The sequence below is a fragment of the Fukomys damarensis genome, unplaced genomic scaffold (assembly GCF_012274545.1).
Source record: "Fukomys damarensis isolate Sample0158 unplaced genomic scaffold, DMR_v1.0_HiC HiC_scaffold_19, whole genome shotgun sequence".
In the NCBI taxonomy this organism is placed as follows: domain Eukaryota; kingdom Metazoa; phylum Chordata; class Mammalia; order Rodentia; family Bathyergidae; genus Fukomys; species Fukomys damarensis.
Window position 1 is genome coordinate 52,556,435 of NW_022900931.1, and position 20,222 is coordinate 52,576,656.

General features: G+C 49.2%; 1 protein-coding gene across 7 annotated transcripts in view; it reads left to right on the plus strand.

Moving 5' to 3' along the window:
• Positions 1-20,222, plus strand: part of Znf536 (zinc finger protein 536) — a 433,293-nt gene that overhangs the window by 194,526 nt on the left and 218,545 nt on the right. For all 7 annotated transcript variants that reach the window (XM_010641004.2, XM_010641005.2, XM_010641003.2 and 4 more), the window contains one exon: positions 3-1,473. In XM_010641004.2, coding sequence (XP_010639306.1) covers positions 3-1,473 — 1,471 coding nt within the window. The remainder of the gene's footprint in view (positions 1-2; positions 1,474-20,222) is intronic.

The following is a 20,222-nucleotide window of genomic DNA, read 5'->3' on the forward strand; positions in this document are numbered from 1 at the left end:
AGGCGCCATTGGCCGCCTGCAACCTGGCCCTGCCCGCCAACCACAGCGTGCCTGATGTGGCCAACCCGGTGCCCTCACCCAAGCCCGTCAACGTGCAGGAGGACGCGGTGGCCCCGGCGGCAGGCTTCCGCTGCACCTTCTGCAAAGGCAAATTCAAGAAGCGGGAGGAGTTGGACCGCCACATCCGCATCCTGCACAAGCCCTACAAGTGCACGCTGTGCGACTTCGCGGCGTCGCAGGAGGAGGAGCTCATCAGCCACGTGGAGAAGGCTCACATCACCGCCGAGTCGGCACAGGGCCAGGGCCCCAACAGCGCTGGGGAGCAGTCGGCCAACGAGTTCCGCTGCGAGGTGTGTGGCCAGGTGTTCAGCCAGGCGTGGTTCCTGAAGGGCCACATGCGGAAGCACAAAGACTCTTTCGAGCACTGCTGCCAAATCTGTGGCCGGCGCTTCAAAGAGCCCTGGTTCCTCAAGAACCACATGAAGGTCCACCTCAACAAGCTGTCGGTGAAGAACAAGTCCCCCAGTGAGCCGGAGGTGCCTGTGCCCATGGGCAGCATATCCCAGGAGGCCCATGCCAACCTGTACTCCAGGTACCTGTCCTGCCTGCAGAGTGGCTTCATAGCCCCAGATAAGGCCGGCCTGAGCGAGCCCGGCCAGCTCTATGGCAAGGGGGAGCTGCCCATGAAGGAGAAGGAGGTGCTGGGGAAGCTGCTGTCGCCCATCTCCAGCATGGCGCATGTCCCCGAGGGCGACAAGCACTCGCTCCTGGGATGCCTCAACCTCGTGCCGCCACTGAAATCCAGCTGCATTGAGCGGCTGCAGGCGGCTGCCAAAGCGGCAGAGATGGACCCTGTGAACAGCTACCAGGCTTGGCAGCTGATGGCCAGGGGCATGGCCATGGAACATGGCTTCTTATCTAAAGAGCATCAGCTCCAGCGTAACCACGAAGATGTTTTGGCAAACGCCGGAGTTATGTTTGATAAGGAGAAGCGGGAGTATGTGTTAGTGGGAGCAGATGGCTCTAAGCAGAAAATGCCTGCTGATTTGGTTCACAGCACTAAAGTGGGCAATCAGAGAGACCTGCCAAATAAGCTCGACCCCTTAGAAGGCAGTCGGGATTTTTTGTCACATGGGCTGAACCAAACGCTTGAATATAACCTGCAGGGCCCCGGGAATATGAAAGAAAAGCCCACCGAGTGCCCTGACTGTGGCCGTGTGTTCCGCACCTACCATCAGGTGGTTGTCCATTCCCGAGTCCACAAGCGGGAGCGCCGGGGGGAAGAGGACGGGCTGCACACAGGCCTGGACGAGCGGCGCGGCTCTGGCAGCGACCAAGAGTCCCAGTCGGTGAGCAGGTCCACCACACCGGGCTCCTCCAATGTCACTGAGGAGAGCGGGGTTGGAGGCGGCCTCTCCCAGCCTGGGAGTGCCCAGGAGGACAGCCCACATCCCTCCTCGCCGTCCTCCTCAGGTAGGTTGGCTGGGGACATGGGGCCAGCATCCATCACAGGGCCCTGCCCGAGGGGCTGCCTGGCTAGCACGTGGTCTCTAGTCGGTTCTGAGGCCAGAGTGGCTGGGTGGGCAGGTGGGGGCCGCTCTGTCCTCCAGCCACCCTGCTGTAAGGACAGGGCTTCACTTTCAACTCCTTGGCCTTTTCCTCAATACTAGCTACTAGGAAAGATGAGGGATCCTTCTCGCGTAGAGGGGAGATGGCCAGATAGCATATTTTTAAGTGAGACAGAGCCCACTATGGCTCAGCTCCATTTATACCCTCACCCTGTCCATGATCACCTCATCTTCAAGATGGAGCTGACTGGTGGCTTCCATCCTTGGGTGCTTGCCTTCTCCCCCCGCCCCCAGCACATTCCTACAATTTCTCATTTAGGAATTCTCTCCTGGTGTCTTTCTGCAGACCAAACCTATCTTCTGTCCCCTTCCAGAATTCCCGCATGGTTCACTTGTCAGGTCCATGTGACCCAGAGGATACACATCTTTCCTCTGATGGCTTAGTCTGGTGCAGAGGTTGAAACCCAGTTGCATGCCTGCGTGTTTTAGATTGTACTGTGAACGGGCTTTGGGGTCTAAAATAGCAAAGCAGAAAATCTGTCATCAAAATGTCTGTGAAATGATAAAGCATCCTGGCCCTGTTTTTTGGGGGGAAAATACACAAGCCTAAGACGGCTGAATTAAAATCACTACCTAACAGCAGGTAAGAGGTTGCCTTCATCCATATTTCCAAAGTCCCTTACTAATGGATAGTAAATTGAAAGTTATATCTCTAGCCCTTTATAAAGAAAGCACCTCGCTAATACTGTAATCATTCTGCCGCCTAACAACAGAGGAAATCATGCCATAACAAATACCCTGTTACTAATGGCAACATTGATTTCTGCAATCAGCCATTAAGTCTAGAAAATGAAAGACAGTTTGAGGCACCTCGAGGCACTCCATTGCCCACTGTTAAAGATGTGGCAGCCTACTGTTGAGGGTCATTTTTTAAAAGTTTTCTCTTCTTTTCTCCCCTCCTTCTTAGTTTCGATAAATATATCAGTCTTAGAGGCAATCTACTGCTACAATTATTAAGTAGATGCCGGCTTGGTTTTGTTGTTATTGTCATGGTTCAGCCCACCCTTCTCCTCGGACAAAATTAGTATTAAAATAAAGTGTGGGTATGCTGGCTTGTTATAAACCAGTAAAGAATTGTTAAGACACATAAATCTAAGCTGCACATTCCAGAGATTCTGATAGCACTTAATGCCGCTGCTTAAATACCCATGAAACACACTGTCTACTCGTGGAGTCCCAGACTTGCTTGCGATTTATTACTGGTGAGACACTTTGGAAGAGTCTAACCAGGAACGTGAGCACCACAGAGGAAAGATGAGGTCGTACTACACAGAGCATCTTCAGATACAAGGGAAAGGCTTGCGCCTCGCCCTGCCTGATAGGGGGGCTGCTGGAAAGATGGATCCTCATTGCCTCAGTGGCAGCAAATGCATCTCCTCCTGCTGTCCATCAGGAGGGACTCTTTCCAAACTTGTGAGATGGGGTATCTTCTGGGGAGTTGTCTCAACAGTTCTCGGATCAGAGGGCAAACTGACTCCCCTAAGTTTTTGGAGTGATGCAGAGTTGGCTTTGACAGATTTCCACCCCTCTCCCAGATCCGCTAAAAGGAGAAGGCCTCCATAGAATATTCCGCCACCAAATGCTCGATTTATTAATGACGTATTTACCATGATTTTCTCACCTTCTGGCCAAGTGATAGCCCTGTGCTATTCCTGTCTCTGTTGCTTCCCTATCTCTAAATACCCTGTTTTAAAAAAAACCCATTTTGCTTGAAAGAACCAACCATGCTCATGACTCCAAAGAGAATTAAACTTGAGTTGCGGTTATCTTCTCACTTTTATTTCCCTTCATTGAAGGATTTTACAATCATGAATACTGATTCTTTCGTTTCTGGTTGACTTCTTTGTTTTCTTCACATTCAAATGAGACCCTTTCATAATTTTCTGACTAAGTAGGAAAATTGATGGCATCCCAATATGCAGCCCAAATCAGCTGCACGTCTGGGGCATTCAGGTTTTCTTGGGATTTAGGACTCTCAACCAAATCTGGTTAGTTTCCCCTCTTATTTTTTAACAAGTATTACTTGTATGAAGTGCTATTAAAATAAGCATTTAAATAAAAGTCTTGACACAATAGGTATTTTATTATTACCTGTTAGAAACCTGCAAGGTGAAGGGGAGGAAAAAAAATTTTAAGCCCTTAAGTAAAGAAAGAAGTACTTATTAAGGCTTCCATTAAGAAATAACTGCAAAACACGGTTTTACAAATTTCTCAGACTGCATAACAATGTCACAAAACTTAATTTGCATCACTTGATTCTTTTTTTGTTGAAAACTGGGTCAGTAGGGCCTGAGAAACTATTTTTTCAGATCTTAACCCATGAATTCTTCTTTATAAATCGCTGCTCTTAACATGATAGTAGTTCTGAATTCATCATAAAAACCTTTTTACCAGAGCCTCTTAGAACAGATCTCTAGAAGAAGGCTTACAATGAGTGGCAGAGACGTCCTTTGTTATCTGATGTAATTCTTTGCAAAGGAGGATTGGGAACGGAGTGGCTGTTTAAAAATGTCTTGCTCAGACCGAGACGAAGAAGGGGTCAAGTTTGCAATCAAACAGTTATTGCCGAGATGGGTGACTGTCACTGGCTGGGCTAATGTGGGATGCAGCTGTTTGTTATGTGAGCAAAAGAATGTTTGAATCAGTGAACATGTGAAAATGATTCCAGTGAACCAGAAAATGTGTTTGTTCTTTGGCTCTCCAAACTGCTGAGAACCAAGCTTAAGATCAACTGCAAAAACTAGGACCTTTGACAAATTGAGAGGTCATATTTTCTAACAGAAAATGGACGAAACTAATCACACAGATCACTTCCCCATCTTTTCCCTTTGTGTTATTTTTGTTGTTGTTGTTGTTTATTTGACTCACCAATAATTTCACACCATAGTAGATGTCATTTTTGCCTCCGTGTACACTGCAAAGGGAAACTATTTGGAAAGCAGCAGCTTATAAATTTTACTCTTTTATGACATTTAGAGAGCGGGGCGGCTGTTTGGATGCCTTCTCATTTCTGGCTTGCATGCAAGCACTCTGATGGCATTAATCTTTGCATCTTTCCCTAAAACCTCCTCTAAGACCGATCTTGGATCCTGACTTTGCTCTGAGTCAGAAAACAACCAAGTTCTGTTTCTTCAGATTTTGCTTTGGAAATCACGCTTAGAATAATTAAAACTTAATGTACTAAGAAACGATACTGTTCATTATATCCAACAGGGCAGTTACCTTCCGAATTCCCCATAATTTTGGAGTGGGGATAATTGAAGTGTTGATGGCGGGAAGGGGGTAATTGAATGCATTGACCCTCTGTTCATTAAATAAAGTCGGCTAAGTTGCCTGATCAATGGAAAGCCAGGGAGAGATGCAAAGATGAAAATACCGTTAACCCCTACTTCTTGTGCTATAATATTTTGAGATGGACAAAGATTTATTTGATCAGCTGGGCTAAAAGCGCTGCAGAGTCTTCTTTTGTTGCTTGAGCTGCATTCCTGAAATGCTGGGTCTCCATCCTGTGTTTGCCCATTGACCACAGCCTCAAAGGCCTTTATCCGGGGCTCCGTGCATTTACATCGGGTGTATAGTGATATGATAGATTTTCTTTCTTTTCTGCCTCTTTTTCTCCTGTGGCTCCCTCTCCCCTCCCCCACTCTTGATAACCACTGCCTGCTCCACACAAACAAATCCGGGCACCCAAAAGAAGAAAAGAAAAAAAAAAAAAAAAGAAAAGAAGAAAGAAAAAGAAAAAATTTAGCATGAGGATTTTTTTTTAAAAAAAAAAAAAAAAAAAAAAAAAAAAAGAAAAGAAGAAAGAAAAAGAAAAAATTTAAAGTCTGAGGATTAAGATCTTCATTTTTTTTTTTTTTTTGCTTGTGCATTCCAATTGTTCTTAAAATATTTGGCAATGTCAATTAGTAACTGAGCAGAGTTAGCTGATGAACACAATTTTCCAGTAGACTGAGCACCCTATTGTTGCCGAGCGAACAGCAGATTTCTGAGGTCATTATCATTCGCTGGTTGCTTGGCCCAGCTGCTTCCTGCTGCAAAAGCCAAACTTTATAGTGGAGCTCAGGGAAGGCTGCAGCAACAGGGGGCTGGGAGGGGGAGAGGGGAGCTGGCTGCACAGCCGAAGACAGTCATTATCAGCAGAGGAAACAGAAAGTAAAAGTTTCCAGGCAATTCCGGGAAAAGTGTGGGTGTCAGGCTCCTTTTTCCAGTTCCTTTGCGTTCACCTTCCACCTCCAGGCAGGGTACTAGAAGGACCAGGCCATACCCGCTGGGCAGGGTGGCAGCTAATCTCTCTGCAGAGCAGGACTTTGGAAAACAATAATCCCATTTATAAATTTACTTTAAATTTTTTAACCCAATCTAAAGCATGTGAGTGAGTCAGTCTCAGATGCATTTTCATTTTTATCAAAAGAAGGAAAGGATACAAGTTATTTTTTAGATAACGTGAATTAGCAAACTTGGGGATGACCAGCTGAGAGCATTATTTCAATTTCCAAAGGGCGCTCTGGAGCAGATAGCGGTCTGAAATTTCTTGTAAAATCAAATTTAATGTTGAAGGCTGCCTCTTTGCGTCCTGGCTTCCTTTTCTTTCTGCCCCTTGCGCACCCGCCCCCCCCGCCACCCTCCCCACCTCCTAATTTGGGAGCTGGTTCAGTGAGATGAAAAGCTGCACTTTTTTTAAAGCTCAGCTGTTAAAACCATGCGCCATATGCAGCCCTTCCGTCCCCGCCGTGGGAGCGTGTGCAGGCGGCCGCTGTGTTTGTGGAGATTTACAGAGGCTCGGCGCGTGTGTGCCGAAGCTGTGCCCAGGCAGACGCTGGCCAGGGCCCTTCCTCCAAGCCAAGGGCCGAGGTGGCCATCCTTCTGGATGGATCTTCTGGTCACAACTCCTGGGCAATGTCACAGGGGGCACGGGTCACCAGCCCAAGTGGTTCCCTTGGGCCCTCACCCTTTCACTGGGCCATGGGGTGGGCTCTTCACTGGGACGCTCTGCTGACATGGGGACAAAAGTAGCTCTCCGTGCTGGGTACTTTGGGGCCGTCACATCCTCGTGTTCTTTGCAGGGAGCCAGACGCTTACCGACAGCTCTGTTTTATAAACTTCCCATTCACTCAGTTAACTTTTATTGTCTTGTGTTTAGGAGCAATTATTTGGGAACACTCAGTGATACTCTAGAACTTTTGCTGTTTCTTTTACCCCCTTTGCATGGCTATAAATGTCACTTCCTTGGGGCTGCATGCCACTGTCAGTTAGGATCTCACGAAGAGTGAAATTGTATCAACTCTAAAACTCTTCAGATTGGCAGTATGACATAAAACATGTGTGACATAAAATCCCAGAAAGTCTCTAGTATTAGATAGTGGGTGCAAAGGGTTAGATTGGCACTGCTCAAGCCCCACCAGGGTCCACCTGCTGGACTCAGTTTGCCCATCTGTAGGGTGGGCACTGAGGGGCCAGGGTCCCTCCTCCTTCTCTCAAGTGCTTCAGGGAATGCTGCCCACGGAGCTCCAGGAAGCCCAAAGTGCTCCACAAAGCTTTCCTTGCCTATCCATGTTAACACAAGGAACGTTCATTTAAATCTAAATTTAATGGCAGTAAGAGCGATACAGGTTAGCTATTGACAGGTTACAGTGAGGTGAATTAGTCAATTTTCAAAACAGAATGTGAAGCATTAGCTGTGTGATTCCCATTATCTTGAACTGGAGGTCCCAGTTCTGGTCCTGGCCACCACCCTGGGTGTGCTGGGGCCGACATAAGCTGTTTGCATTGCAAGCAGCCACCTGTGTCCTCTGCTTGGTTAGCTGGAAGCAGGTATGGTGAGCTTGGAGGCCTGCCTTTCGCTGACTTGCTCTCACGCACTGTGCCATTAGATTTCTAGGAAATTCTGCTCACTGAGCCATGTCTGCACTGCCAGGGTGGAGGGCTGTGGAGCAGGGGCAGCCTGTGTTTGCAAGGCCGCTTGGGATCCTCCTGCCCATCTAAAACCCTTCTCCACCAGGCTGCTGATCCTTGGAGTCTCTTCTTTGGTCTGAAGCTTCATGCCCTGCTCCTAAGCACACTTCTGGGAAAAGAGACGGCCTCACCTCCCATCTCAGCCTATTTTCTTCTCTTCTTCTCCATAGGTTCCCAGATCTCTCAGAGGGACAGGAGCAGGGCCAAGATTCAACAGGCCCCTTGTTTTCTTGGCCCTCAAGACCTTGTGGGATCCCAGATGGAGCTTCCTGGGATGTGTGAGGATCTGGGGATGGAGAGCAGAGGGACTCGGTTAGAAAAGCACCATGCAGGGAGCAGTGGGAGCATCCTGAGCCTGGGAAGTCGAGGACAGAGCGAGCAGTTGACGCCTTTAACTGTAGAGCTGTGTTGCAGCACTGGTGGTGGGGTGGAGAAGCACCTGCAGAGATCAGGAGATTGGATTTGTGCAGACTTCCCAAATTTGTGATGACGGGGCTGGACTCTTGCCATCTGCAACTCTAGGGCCTGCATGCTGCCTTTCTGGGCGCCTCACATCTCTTTGCCTCCTTCTCCTCTGCTGGCCTCTGACAGGCATCTCTGTACCCTTATTGAGTGGCCTGGCACCTCCAGGAAAGAGGATGGGGCTCAGCGCATCTTGAAAGTGCAGGGGCCCTCCAAGAGGGGTGCAGAGCGGAGGGCGGGTGGGCAGTTGGCAGCATGGTGGAGCCTCTCTGGTCCCCTCAGGAAGGGAGCATCATGGCAGCTGGGAGGAGCTGTGGGTCCCCCTTGCCTTTTCCTGGCAGGACAGGATGATGGCAACATTTACTTAAGCTGTGGAGTTTGGCACCGCCACCGGCAGGCGCCATCTGGAAAGCTCTTCTCCGAAAGCCTGGACCCTCCCCAGAGGAACTTAGGGCAGCAAGATGTGGGCAGAGCTTTGGGATTTGTTTCTTGGGCAGATCCCAATCAGGGAGGCACCTGAACAGGACAGAGGTCCTCTGGGAGCCACATAGCTGAAATTGTGGGCTTTCTGTCTTCCGGGTCTCTCCAGTTCATTCTGGACCCTAGGGTCTGGCCTTGGTCTTCTTTGTCAGGAGAGCACGCAGAGTCCTGGGACTGTCTCTTCATCTAGTCATTTTTGTCTTGCATTTTGCTTCTTGTCTTTACCTGCTCCTTTGTATGCTGTGGTTCTGAGAGTATGGAGCTGGCCTCTACTCTTTTGGTTACAGATCCATCCCTTCTATAACAGGGCTGATTAGTGTAACGTAAGAAATGGATACTTTGCCTCTAGATGAGCTGGGGAGAGAGGACCTAGAACTTTGTGGCTTGACTTATGATGTAAGCACTGAGCTAAGCACAGAGATTTGCCACCACCCTTTCCCTGGTCTAGGACTGCGGAGTCCCAAAACACTGCAATCTGAACACCCTCTACAGCTACCTCACGGGTAGTAGAGACAGAGGGGAGCTGTGCTACAGGTATGGGAAGCTGGCCAGGCAAAATTCATGTCTCCTTTTCTTTTTCAATCTCCTACCAAGAGAAAGTTGTCCAGGGCTTAGCTTCTTGTGGGACCTATCTCGTTGTTGCTGTGTGCCTCAGGCTTTTTGTGTGACATGTGGCATGTGTCTGGGAGAAGTGAGAAGCACATCACAAGCTGATCCTTGGATGGGCTGCCCACCACACCACATGGGGGGCCAGCCCTCCTTCTAGGGTGCCCAGCCAGAATGCTGACTCAAATGCAAGCATGAGGAAGTGGGTCGTGGGTGGGCTTGGCTTTGACACCTTGTCACTTGCTTTCACAGGGTCATTGTTTGGCTTTCCTCAGGAGGCAGGGTGTACCTGTGGGAAGCCTTTCTGTATTTATAGGTCTTCTCAGGTCTGGGACATTCCACAAAAGCATTTCTTCTTTCCTTTGTGGAGCCGCTTTGTGGGACTAGAATTTTGGCTTTTATTGGACCTCAGTTCCAAAGCCATTTGATATAGGAGGAAATAGAAACCTTCTCAGGTGTTCTTTTCTCTTCATTTGAGTAATATGCAGGTGCCCTTAGCCCTGGGGCTCCTTGTTGGTTTGCTTTTGGACACCCTCAGTTGGCTACAGTCATCTTGAGAGGCATTTAGGCATTTCTAAAGGGCTTCTGTTGAGTTCTCAACCCCAAAAGTGTGCAGTGGTTGCTTCCCTGCAGACCAAGACACATACATGGGCTCCCTGTTGGTAAGTACATTTTGATTTTATGTTAGAATAGATATTTTCTTTTGTTTCGCTTTGTTCATTTTGTGTTTTGGTAAGCAGCAGTGCCCCTGCAGAGATGCTGTGTGGCATCCTAATCCCAGTTGGAGAAACCTTGGTGGGGTTTGCAGCAGGGTCTGAGCCTAGAGGTGTCCTCGCTAGTAACCTTCAAACCTTTTCAGTGGGTCTTCTCCAAGAAGTCATTTATTGACTTTGTGGCTGCTGGTGGTGCATAATGACCTTATTTCCCCTCTGTTATAAAGTAATTCTTGTCCATCTTGAAAACATAGAAAATAAAAATAGATAATATTCAGCTATCTAAGCTTACTACCACTTAGAGATAACACCGTGAACATTTAACTTTATACAGTTCCAGTCCTTTTTCTGTGTCTAAACATAAATTTAGCCAAAGAAGGATCATTCTGTGCGTACTTCTACATAAGTCCTCACTGAAATGCACATCACAGATGTTTTTGTTATTGAATAATCCACACAAGAGTCAGCAACACTTTTCCAGTAAAGAGCAAGATACTAAGTGTTTTAGATTTCAAGACCATGTGATCTGTAGCAAACACTCATTTCTGCTGTAAACGAAAGGGGGTGATGGTGTACCAATAAAACTTTATTTACAGAAACATGCCACAGGCGAGGTTCGGCCCACAGGCTGTCCTTTGCAGATTCCAGTCTTACAATAAGAGTTGTGCTGTGTTTCTAAATTTCACACAAGCCCCCACCTCTCCTCTCCCTCCCTAAATGTGGCCATGGCTGAAGAGTAATTTCCAAGGGTCTCATTTCCTGTACCCCAAGCAGGAATCTAGGGTTCCTAAGATCTCAAGGTGTGGTAGGTTTCTGAATGATTTATATTCCTCGAAAAGATACTAGAACTATAGAGAAGCAACAGAAAAAAATATGTGTCTATAAAATAGGAATTTCCATCACTGAACTAGGACTTGTTTCCATTTTTTTCACTCTGACAAGCAGCACCAGGGTGAACATTTTGGCAGCGTTTGTGTCCTGATGGTTCTGACATCTGTACAATTATTTCCTCAGGTGGAAATACCTGGCAGTTGAGTGTCTGGTCACAAGCAGGCGGCCCTGAGGCTGCAGATGTGCGACACCCAGCACCACGCTGCAGCTGGAGGCAGCCTCACCCTGTGGCGGAGTCTTCTCCGTAGCAAACCCTCCCCTGACTGACTCCCCTGAAGCTAGGTTGTTCCCCATCACGGGGGTACCCTGCGACCCATTTGTTCATTCATAAATCCACTCACTCGTTTGTTCAGTCATTCATTTACTTGTTCATTGGTGGATGAAATACTTGTTCAGTAGCTTCTGAACACCGAGCATTAGGTACCAGGGATGCGAAGGTGGGTAGGGTCGCATCTCAGCCTCCCGAAACTGCTAGTCTGAGGGTGGAAAGGAGACATTCACAGCATGGGAGAGACTCTGGAAGGGTTCGTTACCCCAGGGTTGTTGGGGCCTCTTGCTGCCCACATTTGCTCTAGCAGGACCTGTAAGGGCCGAGGAGCCTCATCAATTATCTAAATGATTTTTAGTGAAGAGGGCTTGCTCTTTCCCTCTAGAACCTGGCCGATTTTGGTGACTTCCAGATACCTCCTCGGCCTCTGTGGCTGGCTGTTGTCCTCTCTCCCTGGTGGAGAACCACAGCCTGAGTCACTGTTTATGACATCCAAAAGAGGCCTTAGGAGAAGAGTCCAGTTTTCAGGGAGGGATGGAAGCACTTAACCCAGGCGGTGTGGGGTCCCCTTAGCTGGGCTGCCCGCCCCACTCTGCCTCTAGGATTGACTGCAGCCAGGGAGAGGTTTCCACCTCCCAGACCCTCTTTAAATTGTCTTTAGTCACCTGTTCGTGGGCTGGGACAGAAGGAGTGGGGTGGTGAGTGACTCTCCCTGGGACTTTGCAAGCACACTGAGAATTTGTAAGCCTGTACACTGGAAAGGGCAGTTAGGCTTTGTCCATTTAACCCAAACCAGACTTACCTGGCTTAGGAACGGTCGCCTCTGTTGCATAGGTCAGGTGAGTTGTGTGGCCAGATTGTGCCCCATAATATGCTAAGAGAACCTCCTTGTCCTTTATTTCCTGATGAAATAAATCACAAGCCTGGTTAGTAAGCCAGGGACAAAGGAAGCTTGCTTGCTTGCTTTCTTTCTCTCTTTCTTTCCTTTCTCTCTCTCTCTCTCTCTCTCTCTCTCTCTCTCTCTCTCTCTTTCTCTCTCTCTCTCTTTCTTTCTTTCTTTCTTTCTTTCTTTCTTTCTTTCTTTCTTTCTTTCTTCTTTCTTTCTTTCGGTACCAGGGATTGAACTTGGGACCTTGTGCTTACCAGGTAGGTGGCAGAATCACTGAGCTAAATCCCTGGCCCTAAAGGCGGTTTTCTAATGTTTAATAAGCAGCTCAGAGCAGGATACACCCACCTCACTTTGGAGCTGGGCCTCACACCCATTTGTGGGTTTTAAGCACCATGATGGCTATTTTAGCAGCTCACTTTCCTTCTCAGGGTCTCAAGGACTAGAGGAGTTGAACAGTGTGGAAGACTGAGACCCCACTCAACCTTCATGGTTCCCTGTCTCCTGCCATCTGCCGCATATCTCTCCTCTCCAAGTGGCAGCACTTGGCTCATCCAAGCAGGGTTAACTCTTGGAGGGGTGGAGGGCAGGGCTGCAGTCTCCTCCAGCCCTGTAGCTCACAGTGGGAGATACAAGTTTGCTCCCTGAGATTCAGAAGGAGGAAGCACGGAGCTTGGATGACCGGTGTCTGAAATGCCACAGTTCAAGATTCTGTCTGTAGCAGAATCATTTGCCCTCCTGTTCTGGACATCTAAAGAAGTACCCTAGCAGGCATCCCTGAGAAAGGTAGTTAAGAGGCTTAACTGGCCAGGAGACCCTACCACTTCCTTCTCCCAGGAATGCAGTGGACTGCAGGATATCGGGAGAACTGCTCCTTGGGTTCCTTTCTCTGAGTCTCCATGTTTGCCTCTTCTTTTGTGGTAATTTTGGGTCTCAGCTTGGAAGTGACAATGGATACAATCAGAGCCAACCAATATGTTCTCCTCTGTGGCTACTGTGTGCCTAAGACTATGTCCTGATCACCTTAGCAGAGGGAGGAGTGGGTCCCCAGAGAAAGAGAAGGTGGGATTCTCTGCTCCAGGGGAATCACGCTACAGTGGCAGGGCCTTGCAGGTCCTTCCAAACCAAGGCAGGCAGCCTGATTGCTTTGCTTCCTCCTCCTCTACCTTTCTTACCTCCTCCAGGTGGAAACACAGTACTCAACGCTGAACTTGTTAGCTGTGGCAGGATGAAGAGGGAGAGGAAGTGTGGCAAGCTTTCCCAGGGCCGGAATATGTAGGAAAGTCCATACTCCTGGCTGGGTCCAGAAAGCTTTGCACCCAGTACTGGGCTCTGATGTCTTGCTGTCCAGGAGTATTTCACAGAGGTGCTGCTGGGAATCTGCCCTTCCATGGCTGACAGTCTGGAGGGGAGAGAGGTGCCGTCAGATGTGGAAACTGAGGCGTGAAAAAGTAGAGTGAATCACAAAGCCAGGGTGGGGTAGAACTGAGGTTCGAACCCACATTGGTTTGATCTCTCACATTTCAGTCTGCCATTGGCTCATGCTGGGAATGAGGTAGACTCAGCAGAAGGTAGAACCCAGCTGTCCAGCCTATCTATCACAAGCCTGGCAAGCATAGCTCCTGTTAGAGCAGGCTGGGGAGAGATCAGAGGAGTGGGAACCCCTCCTGAAGAGAGAAGTAGGGCAGGAGGGGGGTCCAGCACTGGCTCCACTCCACGGAGGACTTAGCGTCCACACTGAGTGCCCTGTTCCATGGTTCCATATAAAGCAGGTATCTCTTCAACCCCTGCTCAGGGTCACACGCACAGCTGGTTACAGATACATCCCTCCTGGTCCAAGGCCAGGATAGGGAAAGGGGGACCAGCTTCGCCGACACCATAGGAGCAGGGCCTGGTGTACTGGTCTGAGTCCCACCTCGGGACACCTGGCTCTTTGCCTGTGTGAACTTACTTAAACCTCAGTTTCCCTCGTCTCTCCATTACTGCACTGCTGGCACCCTTCACACACTTTCCCTTGTAGCTCCGTGGGGTGCTGGGATGGATGGGGGTCCCGTAGGTGGAAGGACACTGCTGACATGGGCTGGTGTTGTTTTGGGAACATGCTCACATTCTCCACCCTGGAATAAGCTCTATCCTGCTCTGCTCCCCTCCAGAAGAGCTGATCCTCCACTGGTGCTGAGCAGGAAGAGGGAGAGGCACACCCTGACTCTTTCCCCTCCAGGTCAGCTGGGGCTTCCGAGGTGTAAAGTAGGAGGATGGACGTATCCTCTGGAAAGGCGTCCGAAGAAGGCCACTGAGTTCTTTGTTGTTGCCTCCTGGCACTGCAGGCTGAGCCAAGAGGCCCTTCACACTGGCTGCACAGGGAGGACTCAGTCCCTGTCCCTGGCCCACCTGAGGTGTTCAGGGCTGGGCCCAGGGCTGTGCTGGGGACTGAGTCCAGTGCTGAGAGTTGGATTGGGCAGGCCAGCAGCTTCATTCCTTGTGATGTAGGGATGTGGACAACCTGGTGTGTATTCATGCATCTTGGGGTAGTGTTGCTGTGTGTGTATCTGTATGTTGGCTTAATTTTTTGGAAGTAGGTCGTTGAAAGTGCATATGTTGCTCCGTACTTGTGTGTGGGGGTGGTATTTTTATGTGTATAGTGTGTATGTCTTAGGCAAGGGATGTGAATGTACTTATATTGGGTGTATGTGTTCTTGTGCGTACTGGTGGGGCAGTTGGGATGTGAATGTCAGTCTGTCTGTAGCTATCAGGTGTCAGGTGTGAGTGAGGGTATAGTACTGGGATGTGCTGATAGGTTGGTGTGGCTGTGGGGTTTGGGGAGTACATATTTGTTGACGCATGGTTTAACCAAGTGTGTATGTGCGTGTGTGTCGAGATACAGATAATAGCATGCAGCTGTGTGTGTACTGATACAAGTGTTGGGTTTGTCTCGTGTGGCTGTGTGTTGTGTGGCTGTTGGGGGGCATTTGTGCGTTGGTAAAGATCAGTATTTTGGGATGTGTGCATCTGTGTGTGCAACCTGTGTTACATGGGTTGAAGTGTGGGTGGTGTGGACCGTGGCTGGGTTGTTATGCAGCATGGGCGTGGCCTACCTGACACACATTGACCTGCAGCCTTTCTGAAAGAGTACCTGGGTCCTGAGCCAGGCCTGGCCCCCTTTCTCAGAACCTCAGGGCATGGCTAATGGGATCTTCTCTTCCTGATGCTAATTTAGCATCAGGCAGCAGGTTTGGCTGCTGGGGTGCGAGTGGACAAATGTCACAGGCCTGCCATCAAGCATCTCACATCCATGTCCTCTGTAGCCTCAAGCTTCTCTTGGCAAAAGCTGGGGCTGGAGCCTCTAGTTCTGAAAATTCACCCGGCTGTGGGCCTGGAACAGAAGTCTGAGCTCCTCAAGGGCAGAGGTTGTATTGGCTTCCTGACATGTCCCTGACTTAGAGTGTGGGGTGTAGCTGGTGCCCGGGTAGTTCTTGTCAACTTAGACAGAGTGAAATGAAATGCTCTGTTCAGTACAAAGGCCACTGACCAGGAGCAAGGAAGGTCTCAATCATTCCCACTACTGTCCCTCTACAAGAATGCAAATTCTACTGCAGATGTGAAATGAGGATTATTGTGGCTGGGCAGATCTCCTGGGTGCACCAGGGAGCTTGGGCATATGAGGTAGGATGCAGGACAGGGGAATGTGGCTCTGGAACAGATCCTTGTGGTTATACATTGCATATACCATTGTTATCCATGACCTGCCCTCTGGGACAGCAGGGACCCTGGGTGTACTTTTAGCTTCTCCTCCCTTGATGACTTTGCTCCTCCATGAGCCTCCGAGGTGGTGGTTTTCTCCCTTCCCTCCCTTTTCTTGGAGTTCATTAACAGAGTAGCACGTACACCTTGGAAGGGAGGGCAGTGGGGTAGAGCTGTCCAGTCTGGGTATCACACACTTAGTCTGTAGCATGTTTAAAAGCCTGAGTTGTGTAACCTACAGCCCTGAAAACTGATCTCACAGCTCTTTTGGGTTGAGCTGGCCAAGATTATAGCCATGATGGTTGACCGAGGATTGTGGGCCTGGAGAGTTTGGAGTGAGCTTTACTGGGCTCACCCCAAGGGAGAGGGTTCAGAATGGTGCCCAGCACAAGTAGCACTCAGATGGGGTGTTGGTCTGGCCAAAGCCTGGGGCCCAGGTGCACTGTGGGCCTTTAGGTTAAGACCAAATAGGTTTTCATGATTTTTTTGCACATAGCATAAGGCTCTCTCTGTCTTGAAATTTCAGCACATCTCTACCAGCCACTACATAAAGTCAAAAAGAAAACAGTGTCAGGGACAGAATGTGGTGGATGGTGACAGTCATGAATTTGATGGAAGTTTTCCAGGAAATCACCCTGAGCAAAGAGATCACATATCAGCTCTTCCCTGCTTCTGTGGGAGTTTTGTGAACTGGGTGTTAGACCATCAGTTGTCATTCATCCACTTAGTAGGTGAGGAAGTACAGTCATCTTCCATCGAATCAGTGTGAATCCCAGTAGATGAGATTAAAAAAATACTCAGCTGTCAGGGATGGTGTGTGTAAGTGGTGACGTTGGCGCAGGCCTTGGAACCCCTTTTCTTCTGTGCTTACTGCCCCATCTGTTGCCCATGGAGAAAGATCTGTGGCTGAGAAGGATGCAACCGCCTCCTTTCTCCACCCCTCTATGGAAGCCTTGTCACCTTCCCTCGGTCCTTAGGCAGAAGCACATAGTCCCATGGTGGCCTTTGCCTTGCCTGTGGTCTCCTTGGTATCCTCTTGATGCAGACCTCCCCGGGGCTGGGTCCACCTCATCCCTCAGGACTCCCTCCAGCATCACTTGCTCCAGGTGGCCTTCAAACAACCCCCACTGTGAAGGGTCCCTTCACCATTCACTTACCATCCTGGCAGTCTTTGGAAAGCCTGTTGTTCATTCTCACTGATTTTCTTATTCACTCCTCTTACCGATTCATTCACTTCCCTGCTTATTTGTTTATTTCCTCATGGTGTGAGCTCAGGAGAGCAGGGGAATGACTTCCTCCCCTGCTGCATCTCTAGTGCTCCCAGCAGTGCCTGGCACATGGCAGAGGCACAAAACACACTTGAAAAATATTGTGGTAAAATACCTGTAGGATTCACCATCTTACCCATGTTCCAGGGTTCAGCTCCTCCATGACATTAAGTACATTCATATAACAGAATTGTAATCTCACCGTCCAATCATGGAGTTCTTTTCGTCTTTCAAAACAAACAACAACAAGAAACTCTGTACCTGCTAAATAGTGACTCTTCATCTCCCTTTTCCCCCAGCCCCTACAAACCTCTGTTCTACGTTGTCCCTATGAATCTGACTTCTCTTGTTACTACTTATAAGAGGAATCACACAGTCCTTGTCCTTTTGTGGCTGGGCTATTTCTGTTAGCACAGTGTCCATGTTGTAGCATGGGGCAGAATTTCCTGCTCTGGTAAGGCTGAGTAATATTCCATATGGGTCTGCTCTGTTCTCTTTACCATTTTATCTTTCAGCAAGTTTTTGTCAGTAAGCACCTTTGAGTGAATGGACCAATGCAGGAAGGGTGGGCCTCTATCTACTCCATCATCTGCTCTAGAGGAAGAGTTGGCTTTGGCTTTGTTACCACCTGTTGTGTCCATTGCTATAGCTTTGCAAATGCTCTTTCTGGGGAGTGGTGTCAGGGGTTCCATCTTAGTTACTTTTCTCATTGCTGAGACAAAGTACCCAATACCCACAAGTTGAAGGAGGAAAGGTTTATTTCAGCTCATAGTTTGTAGAGGTTTCAGCCCATAGTCAGCTGGCTCCAAGGCAGGGCAGCATGGCAGAGTGATATTACAGAGAAAAAATTCTTCATGGCATGGCAGGCAGGAAGCAACAAGCATCAAGCAGCAGCAGCAGCAGCAGCAGCAAGCGTGCCTTCTTTCTGGCGCTTTATATTCCATTTAGGGTTGGTGCCACCCATACCCAGAGAGGTGCTTCCACTATGCATATCCTTAATCCCAGTATAACATCCTTAATCTGCATTCACACACCCAAATCCAATCCCTTGGAATCTCCCGGACACCTTTGACCACATGAGGCTTTTGGGGAGTGACAAGCCATAATAAGCTGAGACAATGGGATGTGTGTGTGTGTGTGTGTGTGTGTGTGTGTGTGTGTGTGTGTGTGGTACTGGGGATTGAATTTTGCACTGAACTACATTCTAGTTTAAAAATTTTTCAATTTGAGACAAGATCTTGCCAGATTATGAAGTTACCTGGGCTGGGCTCAAACTTGTGATCCTCCTGCTTCTCCTAGTGCTGCATTGTAGGTGGGAGCCACCAGGTCTGGCTAACTCTCTTTTGACGGATAGTTGTTGGAGCAAGACTGGAAGAGGATTGAGGTCAGACCTTGTGCTGTGGCAGGTAGGGTGTGTGTACCTGAGGGCATCTCCATGTGCCTGAGGGGCCACATCATTTCCAGAGCATCAGTAGCTGCTGCTGGTGTGCACGGTGGACCACATACTGGACCAGGCCCAGCACAGAGGGTACTGAGCACATCTTCCCCTTCAGCCCTGCAGGCCTGCATGGCCCAGGGTGAGAGAACTGTGCTGAGCAGTGAGCACAGACTGCGAAGGCTCCACTTGTCTAAATCTGTCATCGTGTGGTCCCAATTTTGAGGGACTTAGGCTCCTTGATGAAGAAGGGCAGGTGCAAGGCAGCGGGCCAGATGGTGAATGGGAAGCTGACGTGTTGCAGGGAAGGTGATGAATGCTGGGAAGAGAGGGGAGCAGGGGTTTGGAGGGCCTGGGTTCCAGTGCCCATTGTCTCGCAAGGCAGAGACAGATACAGACCTGCAACTAAGGGGGCCAGGGACAGGGCAGAGAGCTCTGAGCTGGGGGGTGAAGGAGCAAAGGGGATTCCAGGCAGAATTAGATCCATTCAGTTCTTGACGGAGGATATCAAGAGCTCACATGAGCGCTCTTACACCCGCCCCAGAAAGGGGAGGTCTTTCCTGGCTTCCTGGGGATTGCTTCTTTCCCTGGTACCTGAGAGATCCAGGTTTTGGGACTCAGGGCTGGGTGGGCTGCTGCAGACCCACTTCCCACAGTGGGCTGTCTTCTCTCAAGTGGCCCCTTCTAAAGCAGTGCCGTGATCCAAACCTCTGCAAGCTGTGGGCTTTATCAGTCCTCTCCTTGATCGCTGGCTCTCAGGTTAATCCTTCTCTATGCAGGGAGCAGGACAAGCCCCCCACCTTCCTGACCCACCTGGGCTTCGAGGGTACCCAGTCGCCCTTTGCTGATGGAGCTAGTTTTCAATGGGTGAAATGCAGGCGACCGCCGATGCCCCCATTCCACACCTGGACACCCGGCTTCCCTGGGGCCATCCAGCCTGGCTCATGGTTCCCATTCTCCCATCTCCAGACAGCTTACATGGCAGGGAACAGAGAGGACCTCAGGACCCTCCGGGGATGCCAGAGATGGACCTACTATGGAATTGCAGTGCAGGTTTACATATGGGACGAGGCAAGTTCTGCCTCACTCTGATCCTCCCGAAGCACCCGCACATCCTCCCCGCATGCCGTTTACTGCTAGAAACGCAGTGTTATTTGGTGATGAAACCACACTAGTTATCTCCGCAGGGTGAGATCTAAGCACAAAAGTACCAAGCATTAAACAGCTTTAAACTATTCTGCTTCAAACTGACGTGGATAGCCTCCTTCCAGGTGAGTGGAGCCTCAGGGCTGGAGGTCGCCGCCAGTGGGAGGATAGGCTTTCTGCAGGCCTCCGTCTGTCCAGGTACTTCCAACCCATGCAGCTGTGCCCCTTTCGCTGGGGTGCAGCAAGCAAGCTTTTGCCTTCAGAATAGTGTTCTATGTGAGGTCAGTACAGTTCCCCTACGCTCCACGCCCAGCTTCCCCTACTGTTAACACAGCTCTAGAACATTTGTCAGAACTCATGAGCTGATGCTGCTATATTATCATTAGCTGAAGTCCGTGCTTTATGCAGATTCCTTTAGCTTTTACAGACCGTCCTCATTCTGTCCCAGGAGCCCACCCAAGATGCCATATTACACTTTTACACTTTGCGTGTGTGTGTGTGTGTGTGTGTGTGTGTGGTACTTTTAATTGAACCTGTGGATCCATAGCCTTTTTGCTAAGCTACCTCCTCAGCCAGTTTTTTATTTTTTATTTTGAGACAGGACCTCACTAAGTTGCTGAATTGTACAGGTTAAACTTGAACTTGTGATTCTACTGCCTCAGCCTCCCGCAGTGCTAGGATTATAGGCATGCCCCAGCATACTCGGCAGTTTTTTAAAAAACAATTAATACATTTTATTTCTA